This window comes from Bufo bufo, chromosome 11, assembly GCF_905171765.1.
Source record: "Bufo bufo chromosome 11, aBufBuf1.1, whole genome shotgun sequence".
Classification (NCBI taxonomy): Eukaryota; Metazoa; Chordata; class Amphibia; order Anura; family Bufonidae; genus Bufo; species Bufo bufo.
The window spans coordinates 100,837,423-100,857,835 of NC_053399.1; the positions used below are offsets into that span (position 1 = coordinate 100,837,423).

General features: G+C 43.2%; 1 protein-coding gene across 1 annotated transcript in view; it reads left to right on the top strand.

The window, feature by feature from the left end:
- The first annotated feature begins 711 nt into the window (after positions 1-711).
- NPR1 (natriuretic peptide receptor 1) overlaps positions 712-20,413 on the top strand; it is a 54,687-nt gene continuing 34,985 nt past the window's right edge. The window contains exon 1 of the mRNA XM_040411215.1: positions 712-2,224. Within this exon, the coding sequence (XP_040267149.1) occupies positions 1,522-2,224 (703 nt within the window). The 5' untranslated portion in view covers positions 712-1,521. The remainder of the gene's footprint in view (positions 2,225-20,413) is intronic.

A 20,413-nucleotide genomic window follows, 5' to 3' on the forward strand; every position in this document is an offset into this window, starting at 1 on the left:
TCTCATGCTCTCTCCTTATAATTCTCTCATGCTCTCTCCTTATAATACCCTCCATCTCTCATACTCTCTCCTTATAATTCTCTTCATCTCTCATACTCCTTATAATTCTCTCCATCTCTCATACTCTCTCCTTATAACTCTCTCCATCTCTCATACTCTCTCCTTATAATTCTCTCCATCTCTCGTACTCTCTCTTTATAATTCACTCCATCTCTCATACTCCTTATAACTCTCTCCATCTCTCATACTCTCTCCTTATAATTCTCTCTATCTCTCATACTCCTTATAATTCTCTCCATCTCTCATACTCCTTATAATTCTCTCCATCTCTCATACTCTCTCCTTATAATTCTCTCCATCTCTCGTACTCTCTCTTTATAATTCACTCCATCTCTCATACTCTTTATAATACCCTCCATCTCTCATGCTCTCTCCTTATACTTCTCTCCATCTCTCATACTGGCTCATGTTATCGTTTCCACCATTGTGTCTCGTTTGCTGCCCCCTTTGATAACTCCCTCTGACAGGGATACTTTCCTTCCTCCTCTCATTAGTGTTCCCTATTGATACTTCCTTCATTTCTCCGTCTCTGCTGTCACCTTCCTGACTTTGTGTGTCTGAGTATTACCACACCCTCTGGTCCCCCCTCCCCGTCTTCTTCATACTCCCCTCTCTCTCTCGCATTCTGCTCCTGCCAGCTACCTGCCTCTCTCCTACACAATCCCTCTCTTCCCGTCTCCCACCTATTCTTACTTTGCCCTCCTCCTCCTTCCCTTGCTCATCCTCGTCTCCCTCTCTGTGACCCCAACCTCTGCCCCCCGGACTCCCTCCTGATCGGTCCCCCCTTCTCGCCAACTCCCTTCCTTCTTCCTTCATCCCTGTCCTGTGGTCATTACCTGCCTCTGCCGGAAGAACTTTCTGGGAATCTCATTTTTTTTCAATCCGATTTATTTTAATTTTTAAAAATCTTTTCGATCTCCAGATAAATATTTGTTTCAAATTAGTGGTGGTGGGGGGGGAGACAAATCTTTCGCTTCTGCTCTCCAGTAAAATTCTGGGCGCCCTCCAAGTTTCAGGGTTGGAAGTATCGCCTCCCCCGCGCCTCCACCGAAAGCCCCCCGTGGATTCGCCTATGCTGTGAGATACAGTTGGACAAAGCCGTGGATGCCTCGGGTTGCCCCCACTCTGTGGCATACAGCTGGCAAAGGGTTAACCAGCAGGGCTTATAATAACAACCCTTTTGTCATTGAGTCAGGGGAAGGAAAAAAGGAAGCCAGCCTCCAGATAATAGGAATCCTGTCCTCCACTTACTTCCAGCAGCGGGAATCTAATGGCCGAGTGCAACGCTCTCTCCCTCTCACCCAGACGAGGAGATGATTAACAGGAGACTACATGTATCTCAATACGCGGAGCAGCTGTAAGCGCCTCTGACTCAAGTGCTCAGCACCAGAAGGAAGAGCTCCAGAGCCTTCCCGACTTACCTTTCTGCTGGGGCATCTGGAGCATGAGGTCCTGATAAACATGGTTGCAGGTTGGGCGCTGACGTTCCTGCTGGTTTGGTGCATCTGCCGCACTTCTCAAACAGACGACAAACTTCAGAATTTGACGTTGGCGGTGGTGCTTCCTGAGACCAACACCCAGTATCCATGGGCTCTGCCCAGAGTTGGACCGGCCATCAAACTGGCCATCGAACGCATCAACAACGACTCCAGCCTTCTGCCCGACCTTAACGTCTGGCCCGTGTTTGGGAACAGCGAGAACAAATACGGGAGATGTTCGGACGCGGCGGCCCCGCTGGTGGCTGTAGACTTTCAGTTCACCTACAAGCCGGCGGTGTTCATCGGTCCTGGGTGTATGTATTCGGCTGCTCCGGTGGGTCGCTTCACGGGGCATTGGAAGGTCCCGCTCATCACGGCTGGAGCAAGCGCCTATGGGTTTGGTGACAAAGAGGAGGAGTACAAGTTTACCACCCGGATGGGTCCCATCTATCTCAAACTGGGCCAGTTTGTGGTACACCTCCACCAGCAGTACAACTGGAGCAGACACGCCATGGTGCTGTACAGCGTGGACAAACAGGACGACCGGCCATGCTATTTCACCATTGAGGGGCCCTATGTGGAGCTAGGAAAACTCAAAAACATGACGGTGGCCGACATGAACATAAACGAGACGGAACCGGTCAACTTCACCCCCATTATCCAGGATATCGTACATAAAAGCCGCAGTAAGTAGTTCTGGGAAATAGTGGGGCAAGGGGCATTTAGAAGAATCATAGCAGAGCTGGATTTGTTACTTCATTCTTCTGCAACTTCTCAGTATTAAGATAACCCTCTGAATAAGGGGAACGCAGGAGGGGGTACAGGCCATCCAGTGTAACACCAATGATACTATCATGAGTAATGCCAGATTACAAAGTCAGCTCTGCTATAGATATCTAAAGTGAGAATGAATTCGTCCTACTACATAGGATAGCCCTTTTGCTTTTGTGTCCGCTCTGCTGCTTATGGCAGATATTACTTCGCTTCCCCTGCCAATAAGATGTTATTCACTACACTGTCAGCTCTGCTATGTTTGTCCCCCAGTACATGTCACACAGCAGGCTCTGCTACATCCTCAGCTGAGTCCATCTCACACAGCAGGCTCTGCTACATCCCGATTTCCTTCTACTAGTCACACCGCCGTAAGCTGCGCGTCCCCGGAGCCGGTCTCTCCTTTTCTGAATTAATATTGAAGGAATCTTTCAAAAACAAATTAACTTTTGCAGTTAAAATTACATTAAAGTTTAATCACACCGCGTCCCCTCCTCGACGCTCGCGCTTGATGACTTGTAAAGGGCAGAGTTGCGAGTTCTGCTCTGCCTCCCGACGCTGCGTGACTTGCCCCATGAAACGTGAATCTGTGCCCTGAGAGGTTAATTCGCTGGTGACACAAGTAAAACGACGACAAATCTGGCATTAATGAGTTTTAAGATCTCCTGGAGGAGTTTGGGATCAGCAAAATTCCTCACTGACAGGAGGCGATGCAACAAGACGCTGCCAAGTCTTCACGCCTGCCGAGAACTATTCCGAAATCAGCTCCTCCGGGGGGTAGACCTTACACAGCTTAGCAAACCTTCCGCAGAACTACAGTGGTAGAAATAAAAGCCACCGCAGGTCCTCAGAACCATAGATGAAGCTGTTTGTCATCTTCTCCACTGGTCAGAACATACCGGAGTCAGGAGCCGATACCAGTCCTGAGAGCTGAACTGGGAGCCGTGGGGCTAAGAGTAGACCTCCGCTCCTGCACCCTAAACATCTCCCTCCAGCGCTGCACAGGTTAATTATCAGTTTGGGGGGGTCACATAGTTACAAATCCGGTGAATCAGTAACCAGTTACGATGCTGCAGGCCAGATGCCATTTTACAACAAAACACTGTTAAGGTAGAAGGAGGAGGGCGGACTGGCACCGAAACTTCCTGCCACTGTAGGAAGCGTGCCAACTCTACAGACTCATTGTTACCAACATAGCGCCAATCCCATCACCTCCACCCAAAACACAACACTCGGAAAATGCAAGATCTCAGGTCCACAAAAATATCTAAAGGGTCTCCTTATCTATCCAACCTTATATAATCCTCGAAGTCTCTTCTTCTTCATGTGACCACAGCTCTATATAATCCACACACGTCTCTTCTTCTTCATGTGACCACAGCTCTATATAATCCTCACACGTCTCTTCTACTTCATGTGACCACAGCTCTATATAATCCTCACACGTCTCTTCTATATGTGATCACAGCTCTATATATTCCTCACACGTCTCTTCTATATGTGATCACAGCTCTATATAATCCTCACACGTCTCTTCTATATGTGATCACAGCTCTATATAATCCTCACACGTCTCTTCTATATGTGACCACAGCTCTATATATTCCTCATACGTCTCTTCTTCATGTGACCACAGCTCTATATAATCCTCACACGTCTCTTCTTCATGTGACCACAGCTCTATATAATCCTCACACGTCTCTTCATATGACCACAGCTCTATATAATCCTCACACGTCTCTTCTTCTTCATGTGACCACAGCTCTATATAATCCTCACACGTCTCTTCTTCTTCATGTGACCACAGCTCTATATAATCCTCACACGTCTCTTCTTCATGTGACCACAGCTCTATATAATCCTCACACGTCTCTTCTTCATGTGACCACAGCTCTATATAATCCTCACACGTCTCTTCTTCATGTGACCACAGCTCTATATAATCCTCACACGTCTCTTCATATGACCACAGCTCTATATAATCCTCACACGTCTCTTCTTCTTCATGTGACCACAGCTCTATATAATCCTCACACGTCTCTTCTTCATGTGACCACAGCTCTATATAATCCTCACACGTCTCTTCTTCATGTGACCACAGCACTATATAATCCTCACACGTCTCTTCTTCATGTGACCACAGCTCTATATAATCCTCACACGTCTCTTCTTCTTCATGTGACCACAGCTCTATATAATCCTCACACGTCTCTTCTTCATGTGACCACAGCTCTATATAATCCTCACGTCTCTTCTTCTTCATGTGACCACAGCTCTATATAATCCTCACACGTCTCTTCTTCATGTGACCACAGCGCTATATAATCCTCACACGTCTCTTCTTCTTCATGTGACCACAGCTCTATATAATCCTCACACGTCTCTTCTTCATGTGACCACAGCTCTATATAATCCTCACACGTCTCTACTTCTTCATGTGACCACAGCTCTATATAATCCTCACACGTCTCTTCTTCTTCATGTGACCACAGCTCTATATAATCCTCACACGTCTCTTCTTCTTCATGTGACCACAGCTCTATATAATCCTCACACGTCTCTTCTTCATGAGACCACAGCTCTATATAATCCTCACACGTCTCTTCTTCATGTGACCACAGCTCTATATAATCCTCACACGTCTCTTCTTCATGTGACCACAGCTCTATATAATCCTCACACGTCTCTTCTTCTTCATGTGACCACAGCTCTATATAATCCTCACACGTCTATTCTCCTTCATGTGACCACAGCTCTATATAATCCTCACACGTCTCTTCTTCCTCATGTGACCACAGCTCTATATAATCCTCACACGTCTCTTCTTCTTCATGTGACCACAGCTCTATATAATCCTCACACGTCTCTTCTTCATGTGACCACAGCTCTATATAATCCTCACTCGTCTCTTCTTCATGTGACCACAGCTCTATATAATCCTCACACGTCTCTGCTTCTTCATGTGACCACAGCTCTATATAATCCTCACACGTCTCTTTTTCATGTGACCACAGCTCTATATAATCCTCACACGTCTATTCTCCTTCATGTGACCACAGCTCTATATAATCCTCACATGTCTCTTCTTCTTCATGTGACCACAGCTCTATATAATCCTCACACGTCTCTTTTTCATGTGACCACAGCTCTATATAATCCTCACACGTCTATTCTCCTTCATGTGACCACAGCTCTATATAATCCTCACACGTCTCTTCTTCTTCATGTGACCACAGCTCTATATAATCCTCACACGTCTCTTCTTCATGTGACCACAGCTCTATATAATCCTCACACGTCTCTTCTTCATGTGACCAAAGCTCTATATAATCCTCACACGTCTCTTCTTCATGTGACCACAGCTCTATATAATCCTCACACGTCTCTTCTTCATGTGACCACAGCTCTATATAATCCTCACACGTCTCTTCTTCTTCATGTGACCACAGCTCTATATAATCCTCACACGTCTCTTCTTCTTCATGTGACCACAGCTCTATATAATCCTCACATGTCTCTTCTTCATGTGACCACGGCTCTATATAATCCTGACACGTCTCTTCTTCATGTGACCACAGCTCTATATAATCCTCACACGTCTCTTCTTCTTCATGTGACCACAGCTCTATATAATCCTCACACGTCTCTTCTTCATGTGACCACAGCTCTATATAATCCTCACACGTCTCTTCTTCATGTGACCAAAGCTCTATATAATCCTCACACGTCTCTTCTTCATGTGACCACAGCTCTATATAATCCTCACACGTCTATTCTCCTTCATGTGACCACAGCTTTATATAATCCTCACACGTCTCTTCTTCTTCATGTGACCACAGCTCTATATAATCCTCACATGTCTCTTCTTCATGTGACCACAGCTCTATATAATCCTCACATGTCTCTTCTTCATGTGACCACAGCTCTATATGATCCTCACACGTCTCTTCTTCTTCATGTGACCACAGCCCTATATAATCCTCACACGTCTCTTCTTCATGTGACCACAGCTCTATATAATCCTCACACGTCTCTTCTTCTTCATGTGACCACAGCTCTATATAATCCTCACACGTCTCTTCTTCTTCATGTGACCACAGCTCTATATAATCCTCACACGTCTCTTCTTCTTCATGTGACCACAGCTCTATATAATCCTCACACGTCTCTTCTTCTTCATGTGACCACAGCTCTATATAATCCTCACACGTCTCTTCATATGACCACAGCTCTATATAATCCTCACACGTCTCTTCTTCATGTGACCACAGCTCTATATAATCCTCACACCTCTCTTCTTCATGTGACCACAGCTCTATATAATCCTCACACGTCTCTTCTTCATGTTACCACAGCTCTATATAATCCTCACACGTCTCTTCTGCTTCATGTGACCACAGCTCTATATAATCCTCACACGTCTCTTCTTCTTCATGTGACCACAGCTCTATATAATCCTCACACGTCTCTTCTTCTTCATGTGACCACAGCTCTATATAATCCTCACACGTCTCTTCTTCATGTGACCACAGCTCTATATAATCCTCACACGTCTCTTCTTCTTCATGTGACCACAGCTCTATATAATCCTCACACGTCTCTTCCTTATGTGACCACAGCTCTATATAATCCTCACACGTCTCTTCTTCATGTGATCACAGCTCTATATAATCCTCACACGTCTCTTCCTTATGTGACCACAGCTCTATATAATCCTCACACGTCTCTTCTTCTTCATGTGACCACAGCTCTATATAATCCTCACACGTCTCTTCTTCATGTGACCACAGCTCTATATAATCCTCACATGTCTCTTCTTCATGTGACCACAGCTCTATATAATCCTCACACGTCTCTTCTTCTTCATGTGACCACAGCTCTATATAATCCTCACACGTCTCTTCTTCATGTGACCACAGCTCTATATAATCCTCACACGTCTCTTCTTCATGTGACCACAGCTCTATATAATCCTCACACGTCTCTTCTTCACGTGACCACAGCTCTATATAATCCTCACACGTCTCTTCTTCTTCATGTGATCACAGCTCTATATAATTCTCACACGCCTCTTCTTCTTCATGTGACCACAGCTCTATATAATCCTCACATGTCTCTTCTTCATGTGACCACAGCTCTATATAATCCTCACACGTCTCTTCTTCATGTGACCACAGCTCTATATAATCCTCACATGTCTCTTCTTCATGTGACCACAGCTCTATATAATCCTCACACGTCTCTTCTTCTTCATGTGACCACAGCTCTATATAATCCTCACACGTCTCTTCTTCATGTGACCACAGCTCTATATAATCCTCACACGTCTCTTCTTCATGTAATCACAGCTCTGTATAATCCTCACACGTCTATTCTTCATGTGACCACAGCTCTATATAATCCTCACACGTCTCTTCTTCTTCATGTGACCACAGCTCTATATAATCCTCGAAGTCTCTTCTTCTTCATGTGACCACAGCTCTATATAATCCTCACACGTCTCTTCTTCATGTGACCACAGCTCTATATATTCCTCACACGTCTCTTCTTCATGTGACCACAGCTCTATATAATCCTCACACGTCTCTTCTTCTTCATGTGATCACAGCTCTATATAATCCTCACACGTCTCTTCTTCATGTGACCACAGCTCTATATAATCCTCACACGTCTCTTCTTCATGTGACCACAGCTCTATATAATTCTCACACGTCTCCTTCTTCATGTGACCACAGCTCTATATAATCCTCACACGTCTCTTCATGTGACCACAGGTCTATATAATCCTCACACGTCTCTTCTTCTTCATGTGACCACAGCTCTATATAATCCTCGAAGTCTCTTCTTCTTCATGTGACCACAGCTCTATATAATCCTCACACGTCTCTTCTTCATGTGACCACAGCTCTATATAATCCTCACACGTCTCTTCTTCATGTGACCACAGCTCTATATAATCCTCACACGTCTCTTCTTCATGTGACCACAGCGCTATATAATCCTCACATGTCTCTTCTTCATGTGATCACAGCTCTATATAATCCTCACACGTCTCTTCTTCATGTGACCACAGCTCTATATAATCCTCACACGTCTCTTCTTCATGTGACCACAGCTCTATATAATCCTCACACGTCTCTTCTTCATGTGACCACAGCTCTATATAATCCTCACACGTCTCTTCTTCTTCATGTGACCACAGCTCTATATAATCCTCGAAGTCTCTTCTTCTTCATGTGACCACAGCTCTATATAATCCTCACACGTCTCTTCTTCATGTGACCACAGCTCTATATAATCCTCACACGTCTCTTCTTCATGTGACCACAGCTCTATATAATCCTCACACGTCTCTTCTTCATGTGACCACAGCTCTATATAATCCTCACACGTCTCTTCTTCATGTGATCACAGCTCTATATAATCCTCACACGTCTCTTCTTCATGTGACCACAGCTCTATATAATCCTCACACGTCTCTTCTTCTTCATGTGACCACAGCTCTATATAATCCTCACACGTCTCTTCTTCTTCATGTGACCACAGCTCTATATAATCCTCACACGTCTCTTCTTCTTCATGTGACCACAGCTCTATATAATCCTCACACGTCTCTTCTTCTTCATGTGACCACAGCTCTATATAATCCTCACACGTCTCTTCTTCATGTGACCAAAGCTCTATATAATCCTCACACGTCTCTTCTTCATGTGACTACAGCTCTATATAATCCTCACACGTCTCTTCTTCATGTGACCAAAGCTCTATATAATCCTCACACGTCTCTTCCTCATGTGACCACAGCTCTATATAATCCTCACACGTCTCTTCCTTATGTGACCACAGCTCTATATAATCCTCACACGTCTCTTCTTCTTTATGTGACCACAGCTCTATATAATCCTCACACGTCTCTTCTTCATGTGACCACAGCTCTATATAATCCTCACACGTCTCTTCTCCATGTGACCCCAGCTCTATATAATCCTCACACGTCTCTTCTTCTTCTTCATGTGACCACAGCTCTATATAATCCTCACACGTCTCTTCTTCATGTGACCACAGCTCTATATAATACTCACACGTCTCTTCCTTATGTGACCACAGCTCTATATAATCCTCACACGTCTCTTCTTCTTTATGTGACCACAGCTCTATATAATCCTCACATGTCTCTTCTTCATGTGACCACAGCTCTATATAATCCTCACACGTCTCTTCTTCATGTGACCACAGCTCTATATAATCCTCACATGTCTCTTCTTCATGTGACCACAGCTCTATATAATCCTCACACGTCTCTTCTTCTTCATGTGACCACAGCTCTATATAATCCTCACACGTCTCTTCTTCATGTGACCACAGCTCTATATAATCCTCACACGTCTCTTCTTCATGTGACCACAGCTCTATATAATCCTCACACGTCTCTTCTTCTTCATGTGACCACAGCTCTATATAATCCTCACACGTCTCTTCTTCATGTGACCACAGCTCTATATAATCCTCACACGTGTCTTCTTCATGTGACCACAGGTCTATATAATCCTCACACGTCTCTTCTTCTTCATGTGACCACAGCTCTATATAATCCTCACACGTCTCTTCTTCTTTATGTGACCACAGCCCTATATAATCCTCACACGTCTCTTCTTCATGTGACCACAGCTCTATATAATCCTCACACGTCTCTTCTTCTTCATGTGACCACAGCTCTATATAATCCTCACATGTCTCTTCTTCTTCATGTGACCACAGCTCTATATAATCCTCACACGTCTCTTCTTCTTCATGTGACCACAGCTCTATATAATCCTCACACGTCTCTTCTTCTTCATGTGACCACAGCTCTATATAATCCTCACATGTCTCTTCTTCTTCATGTGACCACAGCTCTATATAATCCTCACACGTCTCTTCTTCTTCATGTGACCACAGCTCTATATAATCCTCACATGTCTCTTCTTCTTCATGTGACCACAGCTCTATATAATCCTCACACGTCTCTTCTTCATGTGACCACAGCTCTATATAATCCTCACATGTCTCTTCTTCATGTGACCACAGCTCTATATAATCCTCACACGTCTCTTCTTCTTCATGTGACCACAGCTCTATATAATCCTCACACGTCTCTTCTTCTTCATGTGACCACAGCTCTATATAATCCTCACACGTCTATTCTTCATGTGACCACAGCTCTATATAATCCTCACACATCTCTTCTTCTTCATGTGACCACAGCTCTATATAATCCTCACACATCTCTTCTTCTTCATGTGACCACAGCTCTATATAATCCACACAGGTCTGACCACAGCTCTATATAATCCTCACATGTCTCTTCTTCATGTGACCACAGCTCTATATAATCCTCACACGTCTCTTCATGTGTCCACAGCTCTATATAATCCTCACACGTCTCTTCTTCTTCATGTGACCACAGCTCTATATAATCCTCACACGTCTCTTCTTCATGTGACCACAGCTCTATATAATCCTCACACGTCTCTTCTTCTTCATGTGACCACAGCTCTATATAATCCTCAAAGTCTCTTCTTCTTCATGTGACCACAGCTCTATATAATCCTCACACGTCTCTTCTTCATGTGACCACAGCTCTATATAATCCTCACACGTCTCTTCTTCTTCATGTGACCACAGCTCTATATAATCCTCACACGTCTCCTCTTCATGTGACTACAGCTCTATATAATCCTCACACGTCTCTTCTTCTTCATGTGACCACAGCTCTATATAATCCTCACACGTCTCTTCTTCTTCATGTGATCACAGCTCTATATAATCCTCACATGTCTCTTCTTCTTCATGTGACCACAGCTCTATATAATCCTCACAGATCTCTTCTATATGTGATCACAGCTCTATATAATCCTCACATGTCTCTTCTTCTTCATGTGACCACAGCTCTATATAATCCTCACACGTCTCTTCTTCATGTGACCACAGCTCTATATAATCCTCACACGTCTCTTCTTCTTCATGTGACCACAGCTCTATATAATCCTCACACGTCTCTTCTTCATGTGACCACAGCTCTATATAATCCTCACGTCTCTTCTTCATGTGACCACAGCTCTATATAATCCTCACACGTCTCTTCTTCTTCATGTGACCACAGATCTATATAATCCTCACACCTCTCTTCTATATGTGATCACAGCTCTATATAATCCTCACACGTCTCTTCTTCATGTGACCACAGCTCTATATAATCCTCACACGTCTCTTCTTCATGTGACCACAGCTCTAGATAATCCTCACACGTCTCTTCTTCTTCATGTGACCACAGCTCTATATAATCCTCACACGTCTCTTCTTCTTCATGTGACCACAGCTCTATATAATCCTCACACGTCTCTTCTTCATGTGACCACAGCTCTATATAATCCTCACACGTCTCTTCTTCTTCATGTGACCACAGCTCTATATAATCCTCACACGTCTCTTCTTCATGTGACCACAGCTCTATATAATCCTCACACGTCTCTTCTTCTTCATGTGACCACAGATATATATAATCCTCACACGTCTCTTCTTCTTCATGTGACCACAGCTCTATATAATCCTCACACGTCTCTTCATGTGACCACAGCTCTATATAATCCTCACACGTCTCTTCTTCTTCATGTGACCACAGCTCTATATAATCCTCACACGTCTCTTCTTCTTCATGTGACCACAGCTCTATATAATCCTCACACGTCTCTTCTTCATGTGACCACAGCTCTATATAATCCTCACACGTCTCTTCTTCTTCATGTGACCACAGCTCTATATAATCCTCACACGTCTCTTCTTCTTCATGTGACCACAGCTCTATATAATCCTCACACGTCTCTTCTTCTTCATGTGACCACAGCTCTATATAATGCTCACATGCCTCTTCTTCTTCATGTGACCACAGCTCTATATAATCCTCACACGTCTCTTCTTCTTCATGTGACCACAGCTCTATATAATCCTCACACGTCTCTTCTTCATGTGACCACGGCTCTATATAATCCTGACACGTCTCTTCTTCATGTGACCACAGCTCTATATAATCCTCACACGTCTCTTCTTCTTCATGTTACCACAGCTCTATATAATCCTCACACGTCTCTTCTTCTTTATGTGACCACAGCTCTATATATTCCTCACACGTCTCTTCTTCTTCATGTGATCACAGCTCTATATAATCCTCACACGTCTCTTCTTCATGTGACCACAGCTCTATATAATCCTCACACGTCTCTTCTTCATGTGCCCACAGCTCTATATAATCCTCACACGTCTCTTCTTCTTCATGTGACCACAGCTCTATATAATCCTCACACGTCTCTTCTTCATGTGACCACAGATCTATATAATCCTCACACGTCTCTTCTTCTCCATGTGACCACAGATATATATAATCCTCACACGTCTCTTCTTCATGTGACCACAGCTCTATATAATCCTCACATGTCTCTTCTTCATGTGACCACAGCTCTATATAATCCTCACACGTCTCTTCTTCATGTGACCACAGCTCTATATAATCCTCACACGTCTCTTCTCCTTCATGTGACCACAGCTCTATATAATCCTCACACGTCTCTTCTTCATGTGACCACAGCTCTATATAATCCTCACACGTCTCTTCTTCATGTCACCACAGCTCTATATAATCCTCACACGTCTCTTCTTCATGTGACCACAGCTCTATATAATCCTCACACGTCTCTTCTTCATGTGACCACAGCTCTATATAATCCTCACACGTCTCTTCTTCTTCATGTGACCACAGTTCTATATAATCCTCACACGTCTCTTCTTCTTCATGTGACCACAGATATATATAATCCTCACACGTCTCTTCTTCTTCATGTGACCACAGCTCTATATAATCCTCACACGTCTCTTCATGTGACCACAGCTCTATATAATCCTCACACGTCTCTTCTTCTTCATGTGACCACAGCTCTATATAATCCTCACACGTCTCTTCTTCTTCATGTGACCACAGCTCTATATAATCCTCACACGTCTCTTCTTCATGTGACCACAGCTCTATATAATCCTCACACGTCTCTTCTTCTTCATGTGACCACAGCTCTATATAATCCTCACACGTCTCTTCTTCTTCATGTGACCACAGCTCTATATAATCCTCACACGTCTCTTCTTCTTCATGTGACCACAGCTCTATATAATGCTCACATGCCTCTTCTTCTTCATGTGACCACAGCTCTATATAATCCTCACACGTCTCTTCTTCTTCATGTGACCACAGCTCTATATAATCCTCACACGTCTCTTCTTCATGTGACCACGGCTCTATATAATCCTGACACGTCTCTTCTTCATGTGACCACAGCTCTATATAATCCTCACACGTCTCTTCTTCTTCATGTTACCACAGCTCTATATAATCCTCACACGTCTCTTCTTCTTTATGTGACCACAGCTCTATATATTCCTCACACGTCTCTTCTTCTTCATGTGATCACAGCTCTATATAATCCTCACACGTCTCTTCTTCATGTGACCACAGCTCTATATAATCCTCACACGTCTCTTCTTCTTCATGTGACCACAGCTCTATATAATCCTCACACGTCTCTTCTTCATGTGCCCACAGCTCTATATAATCCTCACACGTCTCTTCTTCTTCATGTGACCACAGCTCTATATAATCCTCACACGTCTCTTCTTCATGTGACCACAGATCTATATAATCCTCACACGTCTCTTCTTCTCCATGTGACCACAGATATATATAATCCTCACACGTCTCTTCTTCATGTGACCACAGCTCTATATAATCCTCACATGTCTCTTCTTCATGTGACCACAGCTCTATATAATCCTCACACGTCTCTTCTTCATGTGACCACAGCTCTATATAATCCTCACACGTCTCTTCTCCTTCATGTGACCACAGCTCTATATAATCCTCACACGTCTCTTCTTCATGTGACCACAGCTCTATATAATCCTCACACGTCTCTTCTTCATGTCACCACAGCTCTATATAATCCTCACACGTCTCTTCTTCATGTGACCACAGCTCTATATAATCCTCACACGTCTCTTCTTCATGTGACCACAGCTCTATATAATCCTCACACGTCTCTTCTTCTTCATGTGACCACAGGTCTATATAATCCTCACACGTCTCTTCTTCTTCATGTGACCACAGCTCTATATAATCCTCACACGTCTCTTCTTCTTCATGTGATCACAGCTCTATATAATCCTCACACGTCTCTTCTTCTTCATGTGACCACAGCTCTATATAATCCTCACAAGTCTCTTCTTCTTCATGTGACCACAGCTCTATATAATCCTCACACGTCTCTTCTTCTTCATGTGATCACAGATCTATATAATCCTCACACGTCTCTTCTTCTTCATGTGACCACAGCTCTATATAATCCTCACACGTCTCTTCTTCTTCATGTGACCACAGCTCTATATAATCCTCACACATCTCTTCTTCTTCATGTGACCACAGCCCTATATAATCCTCACACGTCTCTTCTTCTTCATGTGACCACAGCTCTATATAATCCTCACACGTCTCGTCTTCATGTGACCACAACTCTATATAATCCTCACACGTCTCTTCTTCATGTGACCACAGCTCTATATAATCCTCACATGTCTCTTCTTCTTCATGTGACCACAGCTCTATATAATCCTCACACGTCTCTTCTTCTTCATGTGACCACAGCTCTATATAATCCTCACACGTCTCCTCTTCATGTGACCACAGCTCTATATAATCCTCACATGTCTCTTCTTCATGTGACCACAGCTCTATATAATCCTCACATGTCTCTTCTTCTTCATGTGACCACAGATCTATATAATCCTCACACGTCTCTTTTATATGTGATCACAGCTCTATATAATCCTCACACGTCTCTTCTTCATGTGACCACAGCTCTATATAATCCTCACACGTCTCTTCTTCATGTGACCACAGCTCTATATAATCCTCACACGTCTCTTCTTCATGTGACCACAGCTCTATATAATCCTCACACGTCTCTTCTTCCTCATGTGACCACAGCTCTATATAATCCTCACACGTCTCTTCTTCTTCATGTGACCACAGCTCTATATAATCCTCACATGTCTCTTCTTCATGTGACCACAGCTCTATATAATGCTCACATGTCTCTTCTTCTTCATGTGACCACAGCTCTATATAATCCTCACACGTCTCTTCTTCTTCATGTGACCACAGCTCTATATAATCCTCACACGTCTCTTCTTCTTCATGTGACCACAGCTCTATATAATCCTCACACGTCTCTTCTTCATGTGACCACAGCTCTATATAATCCTCACACGTCTCTTCTTCATGTGACCACAGCTCTATATAATCCTCACACGTCTCTTCTTCATGTGACCACGGCTCTATATAATCCTCACACGTCTCTTCTTCTTCATGTGACCACAGCTCTATATAATCCTCACACATCTCTTCTTCTTCATGTGACCACAGCTCTATATAATCCTCACACGTCTCTTCTTCATGTGCCCACAGCTCTATATAATCCTCACACGTCTCTTCTTCTTCATGTGACCACAGCTCTATATAATCCTCACACGTCTCTTCTTCTTCATGTTACCACAGCTCTATATAATGCTCACATGTCTCTTCTTCTTCATGTGACCACAGCTCTATATAATCCTCACACGTCTCTTCTTCATGTGACCACAGCTCTATATAATCCTCACACGTCTCTTCTTCATGTGACCACAGCTCTATATATTCCTCATACGTCTCTTCTTCATGTGACCACAGCTCTATATAATCCTCACACGTCTCTTCTTCTTCATGTGATCACAGCTCTATATAATCCTCACACGTCTCTTCTTCATGTGACCACAGCTCTATATAATCCTCACACGTCTCTTCTTCATGTGCCCACAGCTCTATATAATCCTCACACGTCTCTTCTTCTTCATGTGACCACAGCTCTATATAATCCTCACACGTCTCTTCTTCATGTGACCACAGATCTATATAATCCTCACACGTCTCTTCTTCTCCATGTGACCACAGATATATATAATCCTCACACGTCTCTTCTTCATGTGACCACAGCTCTATATAATCCTCACATGTCTCTTCTTCATGTGACCACAGCTCTATATAATCCTCACACGTCTCTTCTTCATGTGACCACAGCTCTATATAATCCTCACAAGTCTCTTCTTCATGTGACCACAGCTCTACATAATCCTCACACGTCTCTTCTTCATGTGACCACAGCTCTATATAATCCTCACACGTCTCTTCTTCTTCATGTGACCACAGCTCTATATAATCCTCACACGTCTCTTCTTCTTCATGTGACCACAGGTCTATATAATCCTCACACGTCTCTTCTTCTTCATGTGACCACAGCTCTATATAATCTTCACACGTCTCTTCTTCTTCATGTGATCACAGCTCTATATAATCCTCACACGTCTCTTCTTCTTCATGTGACCACAGCTCTATATAATCCTCACACGTCTCTTCTTCATGTGACCACAGCTCTATATAATCCTCACACGTCTCTTCTTCTTCATGTGACCACAGCTCTATATAATCCTCACACGTCTCTTCTTCATGTGACCACAGCTCTATATAATCCTCACATGTCTCTTCTTCTTCATGTGACCACAGCTCTATATAATCCTCACACGTCTCTTCTTCTTCATGTGACCACAGCTCTATATAATCCTCACACGTCTCTTCTTCATGTGACCACAGCTCTATATAATCCTCACACGTCTCTTCTTCTTCATGTGACCACAGCTCTATATAATCCTCACACGTCTCTTCTTCATGTGACCACAGCTCTATATAATCCTCACACGTCTCTTCTTCATGTGACCACAGCTCTATATAATCCTCACACGTCTCTTCTTCATGTGACCACAGCTCTATATAATCCTCACACGTCTCTTCTTCTTCATGTGATCACAGCTCTATATAATCCTCACACGTCTCTTCTTCTTCATGTGACCACAGCTCTATATAATCCTCACACATCTCTTCTTCTTCATGTGACCACAGCCCTAAATAATCCTCACACGTCTCTTCTTCATGTGACCACAGCTCTATATAATCCTCACACGTCTCTTCTTCATGTGACCACAGCTCTATATAATCCTCACACGTCTCTTCTTCTTCATGTGACCACAGCTCTATATAATCCTCACACATCTCTTCTTCTTCATGTGAACACAGCTCTATATAATCCTCACACATCTCTTCTTCTTCATGTGAACACAGCTCTATATAATCCTCACACGTCTCTCCTTCATGTGACCACAGCTCTATATAACCCTCACACGTCTCTTCTTCATATGACCACAGCTCTATATAATCCTCACACGTCTCTTCTTCATATGACCACAGCTCTATATAATCCTCACACGTCTCTTCTTCATGTGACCACAGTTCTATATATCCTCACACGTCTCTTCTTCTTCATGTGACCACAGCTCTATATAATCCTCACATGTCTCTTCTTCTTCATGTGACCACAGCTCTATATAATCCTCACACGTCTCTTCTTCATGTGACCACAGCTCTATATAATCCTCACGTCTCTTCTTCATGTGACCACAGCTCAATATAATCCTCACATGTCTCTTCTTCATGTGACCACAGCTCTATATAATCCTCGAAGTCTCTTCTTCATGTGACCACAGCTCTATATAATCCTCACACGTCTCTTCTTCTTCATGTGATCACAGCTCTATATAATCCTCACACGTCTCTTCTTCATGTGACCACAGCTCTATATAATCCTCACTCGTCTCTTCTTCATGTGCCCACAGCTCTATATAATCCTCACACGTCTCTTCTTCTTCATGTGACCACAGCTCTATATAATCCTCACACGTCTCTTCTTCATGTGACCACAGCTCTATATAATCCTCACTCGTCTCTTCTTCATGTGCCCACAGCTCTATATAATCCTCACACGTCTCTTCTTCCTCATGTGATCACAGCTCTATATATTCCTCATACGTCTCTTCTTCATGTGACCACAGCTCTATATAATCCTCACACGTCTCTTCTTCTTCATGTGACCACAGCTCTATATAATCCTCACACGTCTCTTCTTAATGTGACCACAGATCTATATAACCCTCACACGTCTCTTCTTCATGTGACCACAGATATATATAATCCTCACACGTCTCTTCTTCATGTGACCACAGCTCTATATAATCCTCACACGTCTCTTCTTCTCCATGTGACCACAGATATATATAATCCTCACACGTCTCTTCTTCATGTGACCACAGCTCTATATAATCCTCACTCGTCTCTTCTTCATGTGCCCACAGCTCTATATAATCCTCACACGTCTCTTCTTCTTCATGTGACCACAGCTCTATATAATCCTCACACGTCTCTTCTTAATGTGACCACAGATATATATAATCCTCACTCGTCTCTTCTTCATGTGCCCACAGCTCTATATAATCCTCACACGTCTCTTCTTCTTCATGTGACCACAGCTCTATATAATCCTCACACGTCTCTTCTTCATGTGACCACAGCTCTATATAATCCTCACATGTCTCTTCTTCTTCATGTGACCACAGCTCTATATAATCCTCACACGTCTCTTCTTCTTCATGTGATCACAGCTCTATATAATCCTCACACGTCTCTTCTTCATGTGACCACAGCTCTATATAATCCTCACTCGTCTCTTCTTCATGTGCCCACAGCTCTATATAATCCTCACACGTCTCTTCTTCTTCATGTGACCACAGCTCTATATAATCCTCACACGTCTCTTCTTAATGTGACCACAGATCTATATAATCCTCACACGTCTCTTCTTCTCCATGTGACCACAGATATACATAATCCTCACACGTCTCTTCTTCATGTGACAACAGCTCTATATAATCCTCACATGTCTCTTCTTCATGTGACCACAGCTCTATATAATCCTCACACGTCTCTTCTTCATGTGACCACAGCTCTATATAATCCTCACACGTCTCTTCTTCTTCATGTGACCACAGCTCTATATAATCCTCACACGTCTCTTCTTCATGTGACCACAGCTCTATATAATCCTCACACATCTCTTCTTCTTCATGTGACCACAGCTCTATATAATCCTCACACGTCTCTTCTTCTTCATGTGACCACAGCTCTATATAATCCTCACACGTCTCTTCTTCTTCATGTGACCTCAGCTCTATATAATCCTCACACGTCTCTTCTTCTTCATGTGACCACAGCTCTATATAATCCTCACACGTCTCTTCTTCATGTGACCACAGCTCTATATAATCCTCACACGTCTCTTCTTCATGTGACCACAGCTCTATATAATCCTCACACGTCTCTTCTTCATGTGACTACAGCTCTATATAATCCTCACATGTCTCTTCTTCATGTGACCACAGCTCTATATAATCCTCACATGTCTCTTCTTCATGTGACCACAGCTCTATATAATCCTCACACGTCTCTTCTTCTTCATGTGACCACAGCTCTATATAATCCTCACACGTCTCTTCTTCATGTGACCACAGCTCTATATAATCCTCACACGTCTCTTCTTCTTCATGTGACCACAGCTCTATATAATCCTCACACGTCTCTTCTTCATGTGACCACAGCTCTATATAATCCTCACACGTCTCTTCTTCTTCATGTGACCACAGCTCTATATAATCCTCACACGTCTCTTCTTCTTCATGTGACCAAAGATCTATATAATCCTCACACGTCTCTTCTTCTTCATGTGACCACAGCTCTATATAATCCTCACACGTCTCTTCTTCATGTGACCACAGCTCTATATAATCCTCACACGTCTCTTCTCCATGTGACCACAGCTCTATATAATCCTCACACGTCTCTTCTTCTTCATGTGACCACAGCTCCATATAATCCTCACACGTCTCTTCTTCTTCATGTGACCACAGCTCTATATAATCCTCACACGTCTCTTCTTCTTCATGTGACCACAGCTCTATGTAATCCTCACACGTCTCTTCTTCTTCATGTGACCACAGCTCTATATAATCCTCACACGTCTCTTCTTCTTCATGTGACCACAGCTCTATAT